General features: G+C 35.2%; 1 protein-coding gene across 1 annotated transcript in view; it reads left to right on the top strand.

Annotated features, from left to right (window-relative positions):
- SHCBP1L (SHC binding and spindle associated 1 like) overlaps positions 1-10,908 on the top strand; it is a 44,350-nt gene extending 33,442 nt beyond the window's left edge. Inside the window, exons 7-10 of the mRNA XM_036870833.1 lie at positions 6,844-6,997; positions 8,223-8,473; positions 9,329-9,451; positions 10,616-10,908. Of these exons, the coding sequence (XP_036726728.1) occupies positions 6,844-6,997; positions 8,223-8,473; positions 9,329-9,451; positions 10,616-10,867 (780 nt within the window). The 3' untranslated portion in view covers positions 10,868-10,908. The remainder of the gene's footprint in view (positions 1-6,843; positions 6,998-8,222; positions 8,474-9,328; positions 9,452-10,615) is intronic.
- The last annotated feature ends 4,820 nt before the right edge of the window (positions 10,909-15,728 follow it).

Below are 15,728 nucleotides of genomic sequence, written 5' to 3'. Positions count from 1 at the left end.
GAAGAATTGGAGAGAAGAATTGGTGTTAATTCTTTAAATGTTTTGTAGTCGTTACTAATGGAGCCATCTGGTCCTAGATTTTTCTTTGTTCTGAGGTTTTTGATTACTGATTCAATCTCTTTACTTGTTCTAGGTCTGTTCAGATTTTCTATTTCTTCTTGACTCAGTTTTGGTAATTTGTGTATTTCTAGAAATTTGTACACTTCATTTTGTTGGTATGAGACTGGAGCATTTGTTGGTGTACATTTGTTCATAATATTCTCTTATAATCCTTTTTATTTCTAGAAGTTCAGTAGTAATGCCTCCACTTTCATTTCTGATGTTAGTTATTTTTTGCCTTCTCCCTTTTTTCTTAGTTTAGCTAAAGGTTTGTCAATTTCATAGATCATTTCAAAGAATCAACTTTTGATTTCATTAATTCTATTGTTTTTCTGTTCTCCATTTCATTTATCTCTGCTCTAATCTTTATTATTTTCTTTCTTCTGGTGACTTTGGATTTAGTTTGTTCTTCTTTTTCTAGTTCCATAAGATATAAAGTTAGGTTACTGATTTGAGATCTTTCTTTTTAAAATTTATTTATTTTATTTTTGGCTGCATTGGGTCTTCATTGCTGCGCGCGGGCTTTCTCTAGTTGTGGTGAGTGGGGGCTACTCTTCATTGTGGTGCGCGGGCTTCTCATTGCGGTGGCTTCTCTTGTTGCAGAGCACGGGCTCTAGGCACGAGGGCTTCAGTAGTTGTGGCACACGGGCTCAGTAGTTGTGGCTCGCAGGCTCTAGAGCGCAGGCTCAGCAGCTGTGGTGCACGGGCCTTGTTGGTCCGTGGCATGTGGGATCTTCCCAGACCAGGGCTCGAACCTGTGTCCCCTGCAATGGCAGGTGGATTCCCAACCACTGCACCAACAAGGAAGTCCCCAAGATCTTTCTTTTTTAATGTAAGCATTTATAACTATAAATTTCACTCTAAACTGTGCTTTGAGCATCCCATAAGTTTTGGTATGTTGTGTTTTTGTTTTCATTCACCTCAAAGCATTTTCTCATTTTTTCTTTGGGTTTCCTTTGACCCATTTGTTGTTTAAGAATGTTGTTTAATTTCCACATATTTGTAAATTTTCCAGTTTTTCCTGCTGTTATTATTTTTTAAATCAATTCCATTGTGGTCAGAGAGGATACATTTATTGAAACTTGTTTTGTAGCTTATCATATGGTGTATCCTGGAGAATGTTCCATGTGCAATTAAGAAGAATATGTATTCTTCTGTGTTGAGTTCTGTGTGTATTAGGTCTAGCTGAATTATAGTGTTGTTCAAATCCTGTTTCCTTATTGATCTTTGTAGATGTACTAGTCATTATTGCAAATGGAGTATGGAAGTCTTCAACTATTATATTATTGTAGAACTGTCTAGTTCTCCCCTCAGCTCTGCCAGTGTTTGCTTCATATATCCTGGGGCCTCATTGTTTCCTGCATACGTGCTTATTATATCTTCTTGATGAATAAATTCTTTTTGGTCAATATATAATGTCCTTCTTTGTCTCTGGTAAAAACTTTTGACTTAAAGTTTATTTTGTTTAATATTAGTATAGTCACTGCAGTTCTCTTCTGGTTACTATTTGTATGGAATGTCTTTTTCTATCCTTTTACTATTAATTTATTTGTGTCTTTGGATCTAAAGTGAGTCCGTTGTAGACATTATATAATTGGATCATGTTTATCCATTCTACCAGTCTCTATCTTTTAATTGGTGATCTTAATCCATTTACATTTGAAGTGATTACTGATAAGAAAGGACTTCTGCCATTTGCCATTTGATTTCTATATGTCATATTCTTTTGTATTTGATGAGTTTTTTCTAGTGTTTTGTTTGACTCACTCCTCATTTCCTTTCCGTTTATTTTTAGTTATCGTCTTAGTGGTTACCATGGAGATTACAATTAACATTCTAAATTTATAACAATCTAGTCTGGATTGATACCAACTTAGCTTCAATAGCACATAAACACTCTGCTCTTTTACAGCTCCATTCCTACTTTATGTTGCTATTGTCACAAATTACATCTTTATACATTGTCTGCCCATTAACATGGATTTATAATTGTTTTATGCATTGCTCTTTTAAATCGTACAGGAAACAAAGAAAAGGAGTTACAAACCAAGATTATAATAGTACTGGCTTTATATTTACCCATGTATTTGCTGCCTTTGCTGGAGTTACTTCTTCATATGGCTTTGAGTTACTATCTAGTGTTCTTTTCCTTCAGTCTGAAGGACTCCCTTTAGCACAGGGAAGATCCAGCCTTTGTTTATCTGGTAATGTCTTAAGTTTTTCTTTATTTTGAAGGATAGTTTTGCCAGATATAGAATTCTTGGTTGATAGTTTTTTTTTTTCCCCTTTCAGCACTTTAAATATGTCATCTCATTGGTTTCTGGCTTCCATGGTTTCTGATGAGAAATCATGTTAATATTACTGCCAATCCTTTGTTCATATTGAATTGCTTCTCTCTTGCTGCTTTCAAGATTCTCTGTTTTGGCTTTCAACAGTTTGATTATAATGTATGTTGGTGTGGATCTCTTTGTATTTATTCTGCATCCATTAAGCTTCTTGAATGTGTTGATTTACATCTTTCAACAAATTTGGAAAGTTTCCAACCATTATTTTTTTCAAATATTCTTTCTGCTCTTTTCTTTCTCTCTTCTTCTGGGATTCCTATAATATCGGTGTTCTTGATGGAATACCACTGGTCCTTTCAACTTTGTTCATTTTTCTTCCTGCTCCTTAGATTCGATAATTGCAATTGTTCTATCTTCAAGTTTGTTATTCTTCTGCCTGCTCAGATCTGATATTGAACCTCTCTAGTGAGTTTTTCATTTCAACTATTGTACTTTTTTGTACTTTTACTGTACAGCTATAGAATTTCTATTTGGTTCCATTTTATAAGTTTTATCCCTTTATGGATATGCTCTATTTATTCATCTGTTGTTCTCTTGGTTTCCTTTAATTATTTATCCATGGTTTCCTTGAGCTCTTTGAGGCTATTTAAGACAGTTGATTCAAAGTTTTGTCTGGTAAGTCCAAAGTCTTTACTGGACTTCCTCAGAGATGGTTTCTGTCAATTTCTTTTTTGCCTGTGAATGGGCCATAGTTTCCTGTTTCTTTGTATGTCTTATAATTTTTGTTGAAAACTGGGTATTTTTAATATTATAATGTGGTAACTCTGGAAATTGGATTCTACCCCATCCCCAGGGTTTGCTGTATTGGTTGTTTAGGACTGCAGTTGTCCATATGTTTAGTGAATTTTCCAAACTGTTTTTGCAAAGGCTCTATTCTTTTTCGTGTGTGGCTGCTGAAGTCTCTGTTATCTCAGCAGTTAGTCAGTGACCTGACAGAAATTTCCCTAAACACCTGCAGCTAAAAAGAAAAAAAAAAACCCAAAAAACTCCTTGTCTTTGCAGATTAGCTCTGAGTTGAGGCACTCCTTCAAACTAAGCCAGGCTGCCTACAACTCTGCCTTAGTTTTCACCTCCTGCTTGCACAGGGCCCAGTGATCAGCCAGAAGCACAAGCCTAAGGTCTTTACAGATCTCTTCTGAGTATGCATCCATCCCTGAGATTGTGCATTTTACTGTAGATTCCCCAGTATATAACGTAGCTCTTATTCCCCCAAGAATCTTCCTCCTCAGCTTCCTCATTTGTAGGCTTTTCCTTGCCCTTCCTTCATCCTTTGTCCCAGGTAGCTTTGGGTAGAGTATGTCTTTAAATGCTTTCATCAGATGCTACTTATAAAGCTGCTCCATCCTGAGGGAGGTGAAACAAAGGTCAGTTTCTTTGCCAGTCCCTCTCCTGAGATACTGATCATCAGACAGGTCAAAATGCACAGTCACAATTTTTTGAGAATAAGGTTCCTATTTCCCCCACCCCTCACCCATCCCAGTGCCAGCAAGCCACATCAGAAATATGGGCTGTTGCTATTCACTCAACTGCTGCCAGTCTGGAGAATGGGGTATGGTTAGGCAAGTAAGTAAAAACACCAGAACACTTTCTTACTGAATTTTAACAACCTCTTCATCTAGCACTTCCTTGGCTGCTATGTTTAATTAGATTTCAGAGTTACAAAAAACATTGATTCTGTCAATTTTTGCCAATTTGTTTGCTTTAGAAGAAGAACTAATTCTTGGAGCTCTTTACTCCACTATTTCCAGGATGTCACCTCTTTCTTGTATCTTTCTCTCTGCTCTGTCCTTCCTGAATGCATTGAGAGATGCTCAATTCTGTTTTATCTTAAATAACAAAACAATATCTACCCTAAATACCACATCTTTGTCTCTTCCCTTGCAGAGCCAAACTTCTTGAAATATTTGGCTGTACTTGTCTTCCCTTCTTTCCTATTCATGCCTCTACTCACTGTGATCTGGTTTCTGCCTCCAGAATACCAGTGAAAATGCTCTTGTGGTCATGTGGGACCAAGCTGTGGCAAAATGTAGTAGGAATTACCATCTCTTTTAATCTTTCAGCAGCATTTGACATGATCAACTACTTCCTCCTTTCATGACATCTTGATCTGATTTTCTTACCACCTCTTTGGCCACTCCTCAGTTTTCTTTGTAACATCTTGTTTTTGCCTGTCCTTTAAATGTTATTCCTCAGTGTTCTGTACAAGGGTGCTACCTTTTCCTTTTTATACATTCTTATAGCTAATCTCACCCATTCCCATGCTTGAATTATCATACGAGTAACCAATTCTAGGATCTTTATACCTTGTCAGATTTCAGTCCTGTATTCTAGATCCTTATATAGATGGTCTACTGGATATCTCTGAGTGACTCCACTGGTACCTCAATTTAACTGGCACCAAAATTAAACTCATTATCTTCCCCCATGAAACATTTTTCTCGTGTTTCCTGTTTCAGTGAATAAGGCAAATATAAATGATGGGAATTCCCTGGCAGTCCAGTGGTTAGGACTCTGCGCTTCCACTGCAGGGGGCATGGGTTCGATCCCTGGTCAGGGAACAAATATCCCGCAAGCCGCACACATGGCACGGCAAAAAAAAATTATATATATATATATATATATATATATATATATATATATATATAAATGAGATGTATTCTAGAGTTCTTCCAAAGTATTTACAGAGGTAGTCCTTGTACTGTCTGCTACAGAAGTAGTTAGAGTATGTAAGATGTAATACAAGCACAAATGACTGTATTGGTTTGCTGATTTAGTGAGGATTATAAGAGTTTCATATCTATATCTGGAAAAAAATGTTCATTCCTGCTTATCAAAGAAAATTAAAATGAAGCAGTGAGCCTATTAAAATGGCAAATATTTTTATACATTTAAAAGATACCCCATGATGAGCTTGCAGAAAAGTGAGTTCTCAGACCAAGTTTCAATTGGTTAAACTTTCTTGGAGGGTGGTTTAGCAATATGTATCCAAGAGGCTTAAAATGTTTTATACCTTTTGACTTAGTAATTCTCAATCTAGTTTATCCTAAAGAAATAACTAGAGATGTGCATAATGATTTATTTGTGGTATTATTTTTGTAATATTGAAAAAAATTGTAAGCTGTCTAAATGAGGGTAAGAAGATCATAATATAAATTATGACACATCTGTATGATGTATTATTATGTAACTCATAAAAATTAGGCTTTGGAGACACAGACGTAGAGAACAAACATATGGACACCAAGGGGGGAAGGGGGTGGGTGGGATGAACTGGGAGATTGGGATTGACATATATACACTAATATGTATAAAATAGATAACTAATGAGAACCTGCTATGTGGCACAGGGAACTCCACCTCACTTCGCTGTACAGTAGAAACTAACACAACATTGTAAAACAACTACACCCCCAATTAAAAAAAAAAATTTAGGCTTTGAAAAAATATTTAAAGACATGGGGAAATGTGATATAATGTAATGAGAAAAATCAGGATTCAAAACCATATGCATCTATGGTATGATACATTGGTATTATGAATAAATGAATATACACATGGGAAAAAGACAAGAAGAAAATATCTATATAAATATATTTTATTTAGGTTAAAATTTCCATTCTTGTTATGCTTTGTTTCATTTTCTGTTTTTCATAATAAGTGCCTCTTATATAATAAGAAAAAAATATATGAATGATGATGCCATTTCTATTGGGATAAAAGAATAGGCATTTTTTCAGAGTATATTTTTAGTTACCAGATTTTATTTTTAAAGTTCCTCATTCTTCATGGCACTAATAATGAAGTTCTCTCCCCTTTCCTACTCCCAGTGCAAATTTCTGGTAATTTTTTGATTTTAGTTCTAGAATCTTTAATATATAAATTTTTGTTGGTTTACCAAAATTTTAGGGTCAGTTTGAGTTAAAACAAAGTAGTAGTTTCCAGTAGGAAAGAGATCTGGTGTTATCAAGACCTAGATCTAAAACTTAGCTTCACCACCCACTAACTCCGTGTCCGTGGGCAAATCATTTACTCTCACCGAGTTTCAATTTCTTAACATTACAAGGGTATAATAATACTTTACCTCAAAGAACTGTTGTGAGGCTTAGGAGGTAATATGTAAAGGTCAAAATATGACTTCTGGCTGTATTTAATAGCTGTAAAATTCCTAGTGATTGTAATCATTCACTAGTGAATATAATTGTAATGAGAAAATCCCCTTTCATCATTCCTTAATTGATGGACTGATACTTTGAGCATTTAATGAACATAAATACATACAGTATTTACAGAGCACTACCTATAAAAAGTAAGTCTTTGGGAAAAGCACATGTTACCAATGAGTTAACTGATTAAAATGACCTGTTTCAGTTTGACCTATTGTTTTATTTCTTTTTTTCAGGTAAAGGACTTATCTTCAGACACACTTCTCCAACAGCATGATGATTTGGATTTGGCTTTGGATAGTTGTTATAGTGGAGATACAGTAGTTATTTTTCCAGGAGAATATCAAGCTGTAAATCTTGCTTTATTGACTGATGACATCGTTATAAAGGGTTAGCAAGGCATCCTTTGCAATTTTTTAACAGCAATGTATGCTGGACAAACTGTATATTATAAACATGGTTAATCAGATTACTAGAAATTAGAACAGGGTTTTATGTTTCACGAAAATCCCTTATGTGCCTTTTACAATTAAGATTTTCTCACCTGTTCAGTAGTATATTATCTGTACAGGTGACCTCGTTTGGACATACTGTACCAGAGCAAATCAATCAATGAGACCACTTTTTCCCCATGATAATGTAGCACTACAAGCAGAGATTCTAAATAAATAATCAAAATCAGAAAAAAAAATCAGTTCACAGTATCTTCTATTAGCTCTATATTTTTATCTAAACTACTTTTTTCTCCTCTGTCTCCATAGCACTTCATAGCACTCTACTAGGAAAACCTAAATGTGAGGCTATATTAAAATATCCTCAGCATTTTCTCAAAAAGTTTAATTCACATGCAAACTCACTAAAATAGAAGTAAAAAGCAGAGTTTACTAAATTTCTTTTAGGTTCTGAACATATTTAGTGACTTTAATTTTGCCCTTTTACATTAAAGTAAGGTTATTCCCCTTGTCTAGCCAAAAGAAAAGACAGATGACTTAAACTTTGCTATCAATTCAAAAATTGAGCAAAATTTTCACTAGATTTTGATGACTGTAATCAGTTATATTTTGCTGAACTATATGTGTAATAAGGATCATATTTGTAATTTTAAAAATTGGTAGACTTCTTAAAGATCCAACCCCTTATTTTTGGACTGATGTTAAGTTTAGATGATTGCTCAGACTACTCTAGAACAAAATTATGGATATGATTACATTAATCTTGTAACCTAATTCAAGTCTCTGCCTGTCTTTTTCGTTATGGTAATTTGTAATGGTTTTGAAACCAGGTTTTGGTAAGATACTTTTTGTATCTTACACATTTTGTAGATGACTGCTCACTATATAATATAGGGAAGTATAAAGTGGAAGGAGTATGTTGAATAAGTACCATAGGTACATTTAGATTGATTATAAACCCAGATTCTTGCATCATGGCATCAAATAAGGACAAAAGACTACATTATAGTTAAGTATCTAATTAGTTGACTGAATAATTACAGATGTTACTTATTAAAAATGTGTGAAAAAAACTTAGTAAGAGCAAATATTATTGAATGACTAAAGGGCTTTAAGCTTTGGGAGTACTGATTTAATTATGTATTTTTGTCTTTATACATCAGGAATTGGAAAGCGAGAGGAAATTATGATTACTTCTGAACCTTCTTACGACAGTTTTGTGGTGTCCAAAGCTGATAATGTGAAATTAATGCATCTATCTTTGATACAACAAGGGACAGTTGATGGTATTGTGGTGGTGGAGTCTGGTCACATGACCCTAGAAAACTGTGTATTAAAATGTGAAGGAACAGGAGTGTGTGTTCTTACAGGAGCTGCTTTGACAATTACAGACAGTGAAATAACTGGTGCCCAGGTATTTTATTTTATAAAACTTATGGGTTTATTTGGCTATTGATAACTTTGAGTGATCTTAATTTGGAAACAAAGGGTAACAATTATTTTATCTTTGAATTGAATTATAATTAAACTTAGAAACTGATAAAAGTAAATAAAATGAGGACAAGTATAAGTGTGTCATTATACACTTAGTACACTTAGGAAAAGTAATCTGCCTAAGTCCAAAGTAAGAAATTACTAGTTTTGGTTTATGTGTGATTTTTTTAAAAATCTAGGAATCAGTGGCTGTAAAACAGATCATGAGTCAGTTACTTGATGGTTTACTTAAAAAGATATAAGTACTTATAAGCTATCAGACATTGCTGTAAGGTATTGTGATTAGTTCTGACAGCTTGAGTCTAAAGACAACAATCACAAAGACCATTAAAGGACTAGAAAATTGAATGAAAAAAAGATTAAAGGAAGCAGAAAAATAAGACCTTTTTATAGAATGACTTTTTCTTAGTTCCCACTAAAATGAGGAAATACTTAAGCAGAATTATGAGGGATTTAGAGTATATATAAATGAATTTTTATAACTATTGAAAATAATTGCTTAAAGAGATCTTTGACTCCCTTCTAAGACTTGATTTGGGTAGGAGAGCAATGTTATACGCCATATGACTTCAACCTTCCTTCTAGGCCTAATGATTCTCTGACACAGTTTGTTTTAAACATTATCTCCACAAAATTGTTGTTTGCACTATCATGTATTTTCATATAACTTAGTGTGTTTAGATTGCTAATATAGAATTACAGTTTTCAAATCTAAAGAAAATTTTGGGGAGGTGCATGTGTTTTATAGATTGTTTTATTTGCTTTTAATTTACAGGGTGCTGGTGTTGAACTGTATCCTGGAAGCATAGCTATTTTGGAAAGGAATGAAATTCATCACTGTAATAACCTCAGAACAACTGACAGTTCAAAAAGCACCTTAGGTGGAGTTAATATGAAGGTATTTTCATATTTTTTAACATAGAATTGTTGTAAGAATTATAAATAATTATTAGAAAGATACCTTCAGTCTTAAATTTTAGTCTAAATGTTATTGTTGATTTGGAAAAGTATGGTACAAGTAATTAAAATATGGTTTAAATGATGGTTGATAGGAAACAAGTTTAGTCTTATTTAATAATTTCAACTTAAATTCTTAGTAAATAACTTTGAATATGAGAAAGTAGGGAAGTTCTCTTATAAATGTTTTTTCATTGAGCAGACTTGTAATACATTTTCCAAGGTAAAGCAAATTAAGAGGATAAATATATTAAATATTTTAAGTCTTACTTTCAAACTTTGTAAAATAATTTAAGCTAACCAATTAAAACATTAATAGCAATAATTTATAAGTGAAATGCCTTCCCATTCCTTTCTACTTCTATAAATTCTACCTTTCTAGGTCCCTCTCTAGACTCGTATAGTTAATGAAGTTTTCCCTAGAACACTAATTTACATATCATTAAATTATTTTCATCTTTAGCATTTTCATTATCTGAAATTATTTTCATATTTATCATGTTATATTAAAAGTCAGCTTCATGGGATATTGCTGTATCCCCATCTAGAATCAGTTGTCTTTATCAATAATGGATAAAATTGAAAACTCCATTTTTTAAAAAAAATTTTTTTTAAATTAATTAATTTATTTATGGCTGTGTTGGGTCTTCGTTTCTGTGCGAGGGCTTTCTCTAATTGTGGCAAGTGGGGGCCACTCTTCATCGTGGTGCGCGGGCCTCTCACTATCGCGGCCTCTCTTGTTGCGGAGCACAGGCTCCAGATGCGCAGGCTCAGTAGTTGTGGCTCACGGGCCTAGTTGCTCCGTGGCATGTGGTATCTTCCCAGACCAGGGCTCGAACCCATGTCCCCTGCATTAGCAGGCAGATTCTCAACCACTGCGCCACCAGGGAAGCCCGAAAACTCCATTTAATATTAAAACTTTTTGTAGTTAGTATTACATTAATCCAGTGTGAGGAAAATAATACTTGTTCAAAACTGAGAGATTCAGTTGTTCTAAAGAAATGTGTAAACTCAAGAATAAGTTCTAGAGTTTATGAGATGTTCATTAGTTCATATTTTATTTTTATAGAAATTGAAAAACTAATTTCCTTGAATAATTTAACAGGTTCTTCCAGCACCCAAGTTGAAGATGACCAATAATCATATTTACAACAACAATGGCTATGGAGTAAGCATTCTTCAACCAACTGAACAGTTTTTTATTGTAGCAGAAGAAGCCCTCAGCAAAGGGGCTGCTTCAGGAGATAAAAAAGATGATAATATGCTCTCCAAAGTAATGCAAAATCTGAATCTGGAAATGAATAATAATAAAATAGAAGCAAACTTAAAGGGGGATATCAGAATAGTAACAAGTTAAAGCATCTGGATCTATGTTAAAGTTTTATGTTTCAGATATTTAATAAATAATTCTTGTATCCCACAGAAATGGTAGTTTTAATTAAATTTGAAACTTAATTTAAAAATTTAAATATTTAATGCTCTTTCACTGAATGATTCATTTTAACATGTTTTTTTAAATAAGTTTGAGATATAATTCACATATCATAAAATTCACACTTTTAAAGTATATAATTCAGTGGTATTTAGTATATTTTTAGTATATGGTAACACCATCATCACTAATTCCAAAAACAAATGTGGTTTTATTTTTTTTTAATTAATTAATTAATTAATTTATGGCTGTGTTGGGTCTTCGTTTCTGTGCAAGGGCTTTCTCTAGTTGTGGCGAGTGGGGGCCACTCTTCATCGCGGTGTGCGGGCCTCTCACTGTCGCGGCCTCTCTTGTTGCGGAGCACAGGCTCCAGACGCGCAGGCTCAGTAATTGTGGCTCATGGGCCTAGTTGCTCCGCAGCATGTGGGATCTTCCCAGACCAGGGCTCGAACCCGTGTCCCCTGCATTGGCAGGCAGATTCTCAACCACTGCGCCACCAGGGAAGCCCCAACAAATGTGGTTTTAAATATTGTTTTATGTAGTCTTAGTCCAATAAGAAGCTTTAGGTGTTTTATGTAGAGAATTGAAAAAAAAAAAAAGTTTATGGCCAATATCTGATTCATTCCCATTTATCTGTGCAGGTAACTGGAATAAGATAAGATAGCACTATGTTTAGGCTTAACTATAGGAAACAAGAAAATTCAAAATAAGAGAGGCAAAAAACAAAGAAATGTATTTCTCCCTCAAAGTCACACACATTATTTCAAGTTTCATGCCTCTCTCCAGCTAGAATCTGATCACATGGCTACATCTAACTGCAAATGAAGCTAGGAAATATAATCTTTAAATTGGATGGCCATGTGTCCTCTAAAATAGGGTGTTTGTTTTGTAAGAAACTGGTCTTTTTCACAAAGCTTAGCTTACATTGACTTTAGGATGTAAAAGGAAATAAGCACTCAGGCTTCAGCCCCTAATCTTTCCTTCCACAATTTGACTTTTATTCAATACTTTGTGTTATCTGTAACTTAGCAAAGGTGACCCTGTGTTGCTATAGAGAATCTCTTGAGGCTGAGAGTTGAATAAAGTATAGTAGCTGTTCTTCAGTGTTTCATTGAATAGCTTTTTTTTTTTTAAACACAAGGTCTTCTTAGCCAGGTGACATATAATTCCAGGGAGGAGGCCTTAACAAGAACAATCTCCCTATAATGAATTTGATAAGCTGTAAAAGTGGGGATTTTCCTTCACAATCCTCTTCCTCTACTTCCCTGTTTTTGGCTTTAGGAAGAGTATGTGATGGACAAAGATAGGCTCTTTTGAGTAAGCAGAAAGCAATAGCCTCACATGAGCAAACTTCTCATTCATTGGTTACTTGCCTCCTTTCTGTTGCTGCCATTGGTTTCCAACCAATTACTTTTTTCCCCAGGCCCATTCAGAATATAGGGTTTTTTTTGTTTTTTTTGTTTTTTTTCTCCTATTCTCATATCTCTAAAGCATGCACAAAGCATTTTTAAGATTTTCTAAGAAATCTGAACTTTGATAAAGTTATTTTTCTCCCTCCTTCACCCTCCCACCCTTATATTTTTCTCTCCATCATAACGAACTACCACAAATTTAGAGGTTTAAACATCACCAATTTATCATCAAACAGTTCTGTAGGTTGCAGTTTTGGCATGGGTCCCACCAGCCTAAAATCAGTGTTGACAGGGGTTTGTTTCTTTCTGGAGGCTTTAGGGGAGGATTTGTTTCCTTGCTCATTTGGGTTGTTGGCAGAATTCAGTTCCTTGCAGTTGTAGGACTGTTTTCTTGACGGTTGTCAGCTGAGGGCTGTTCCCAGCTTCTGGTGACCAACTGCATTTGGGTTACGTCCTCCTTCCTCCATCTTCAAAGCCAGCAACAATGGATTGAGTCCTTTTTCTGCTTTTAATTTCTTCTGCCTCGTCTTCAGTCTTATCTCTCTGAGCCAACTCTTCTGCCCCCTCCCTTCCACTTTTAGGGACTCATGATTAGATTGAGCCCACTTGGATAATCCAGGATAATTTCCCCATCTCAAGGTCCTTAACTTGAATTACATCTGCAGAGTCCCTTTTGCCATGTAAGATATGCATTCACAGGCTCTGGGAATTAGCATGTGGACATCTTTGAGGAGCCATTATTCTGCTTACCACTTGTCTTAACCAATTTTCTAGGTCAAGGGAAGACAAATCCTAATTCTACTCCTCAAATGGGATTTAAGAAGTTACCTCCACCAGGACCAACCAATGCATAGCTTTTATACATTTAAAAGAGATTCTAATTTAGAACAATGGCATATGCCCTGAGAAAACCATAATTCAAAAAGAAACATGCACCACAATGTTCACTGCAGCACTATTTACAATAGCCAGGACACGGAAGCAACCTAAATGTCCCATCGACAGATGAATGGATAAAGAAGATGTGGCATATATGTACAATGGAATATTACTCAGCCATAAAAAGAAATGAAATGGAGTTATTTGTAGTGAGGTGGATGGACCTCTGTCATACAGAGTGAAGTAAGTCAGAAAAACAAATACTGTATGCTAATGCATATATATGGAATTAAAAAAAAGTGGTACTGATGAACCTGGTGGCAGGGCAGGAATAAAGACACAGACATAGAGAATGTACTTGAGGACGGGGTGAGGGGGCGGGGGGGGCGAGTGGGGAGCTGGGACGAAGTGAGAGAGTGGCATGGACATATATACACTACCACATGCAAAATAGATAGTTGGTGGGAAGCAGCGGCACAGCACAGGGAGATCAGCTTGGTGCTTTGCAACGACCTAGAGGGGTGGGATAGGGAGGGTGGGAGGGAGGCTCAAGAGAGAGGGGATATGGGGATATATGTATACATATGGCTGATTCGCTTTGTTGTACAACAGAAACTAACGCAGCATTGTGAGGCAATTATACTCTAATAAAGATGTATAAAAATAAAATAAGAGATTCTAATTTAGAATCTAAAGAAGAGGTGGGTCTGTATTTCTGCTCTGTCCTTCCCATTTGTGCCCATATCTGGCTTGCCTACTGGACAGTAATTTTATAGTATAGGCATTGGGTCTTAGTAACCATTATATTCCCCACTGTACTGTGCATTCCAAGTAGTAACTGCTGACAGTTTTAAAAGAGACCAATGGGTCTCTGCTTATGCAAAAGACTGAAATGAGATTTACAATCTAGGACTTTTAAGGATATTTCATCACAGTTGCTGGGGATGGAAATGTTAGGATTCTGGAGGTGAGGACTGGACAAATCAAGATTAGAAGAGTGGCCTTGGTGTGGAATGAAAAGGGATGAATTAGAACCCCTTTCTGCCTTTTTGTAAGGAACTGGCAGTAGGAGTGGAGATTTCCTTTGCTCCACTGCAATGCCAGTAGCAGCTATGGTAAAGTCTCAACTGAAGAAAAGAATGGGAACTATAATGCTAGAGCCTCTTGTCAGTTTATTAGAAGCAGTGAAAGTGGCAGGTGGCTACAAACCAAGGGACTGAGGCACTCCTCAGCAGCACAAGGTACAGAGAAGTTGCTAATATAATAGGAGCACTTCCCTGGTGGTTCAGTGGTTAAGAATCTGTGCTTCCACTGCAGGGGGCATGGGTTCAATCCCTGGTCAGGGAACTAAGATCCCACATGCTGCCCGGCATGGCCAAAAAAAAAAAAAAAATAGGAGCAAGTTACTATTCTTTGTGAGACACCCAAGATGCATGTTATCTTATAGATTTAACGTTATAATCAGAAAGCAATAAACTTGATGACAGGGGTCTAATTCTTCCAAAGTATTAAAGTAGAAAATGAGAAAATCATACAAATATACTATATTTTCAGTGATTGAATCAAATCAGCCATTCTTAAACTGAAGTACAGGCTCCAAGAGTCTGTGAACTACCTGAAATTTTAAGTAAAAAACTTTGTGTACATGCCCTTTGCTGGAGAGAGTCCGTAACGTTCACACTCTCAAAGGAGGCTCTCAGTCCCCAAAAGCTTAAGCCAACTGAACTAGATAGTATTTAAGTTTCCTTTTACATATTCTTTATTACTATTCAATTGAGGCCTAAAACAGCTTTTAACAAAATGTGTTGCTTTGTCTACAGAATACTCTGATTTGTTCTGTAGAAAATTCAGGCAACTTTATATCATTATTTTAATACTAAACATTATGCCATGTGTTTTTTTGTAATTTGATATTTTTCAGATTTTGCAGTTGCACAGATAAATTTACTTTATTTCCTAATAAAATTCTGAAGCCATTGGCAGGTATCATTAGAATACTAGGTTAATTTGGAAATGCTTAGAACAACTACTAATGCCCTAAAACTTAGATTTTGTTTAGCTCAGCAGGTTAACCTAAGCCTCTTATGCTTCCTGTTATTTTAAAAAGAGCTAAAATTTTCAATTATTTAAGTTAAAATTACTATAGTATTAAAAATAACCACCAAGTATATATTTCACATTTTTACAGGTTAACATGAAAAGTATTATACAGGTTTACCAGTTGAGAAACATTAAAATACTGGATTTGTAGCCAAATCCTTTGTTGCCTTTACCCTAAATTTATTTCTATGTTTGAAAGAAATATGCAATTTCAAAGTCTTGAAATTTCTGAAGGATTCCCCCATTAAGGTTAATGTGACCAACTCATCCTAGTTTGCCTACAACTTTCTTTGTTTTAGCATTTCCCATGTCTCAGAAAACCAGTCTGGGTAAACTGGGAACATCTGGTCACCCTAATTAGTTCCTAGGAAATAGATTCTTAAAAGTTAAATTAT

This window comes from Balaenoptera musculus, chromosome 1 (genome assembly GCF_009873245.2).
Source record: "Balaenoptera musculus isolate JJ_BM4_2016_0621 chromosome 1, mBalMus1.pri.v3, whole genome shotgun sequence".
NCBI classification, from domain to species: Eukaryota; Metazoa; Chordata; class Mammalia; order Artiodactyla; family Balaenopteridae; genus Balaenoptera; species Balaenoptera musculus.
Note: the sequence above shows the minus strand (reverse complement) of the source record. Positions and strands in the feature narration are given on the sequence as shown.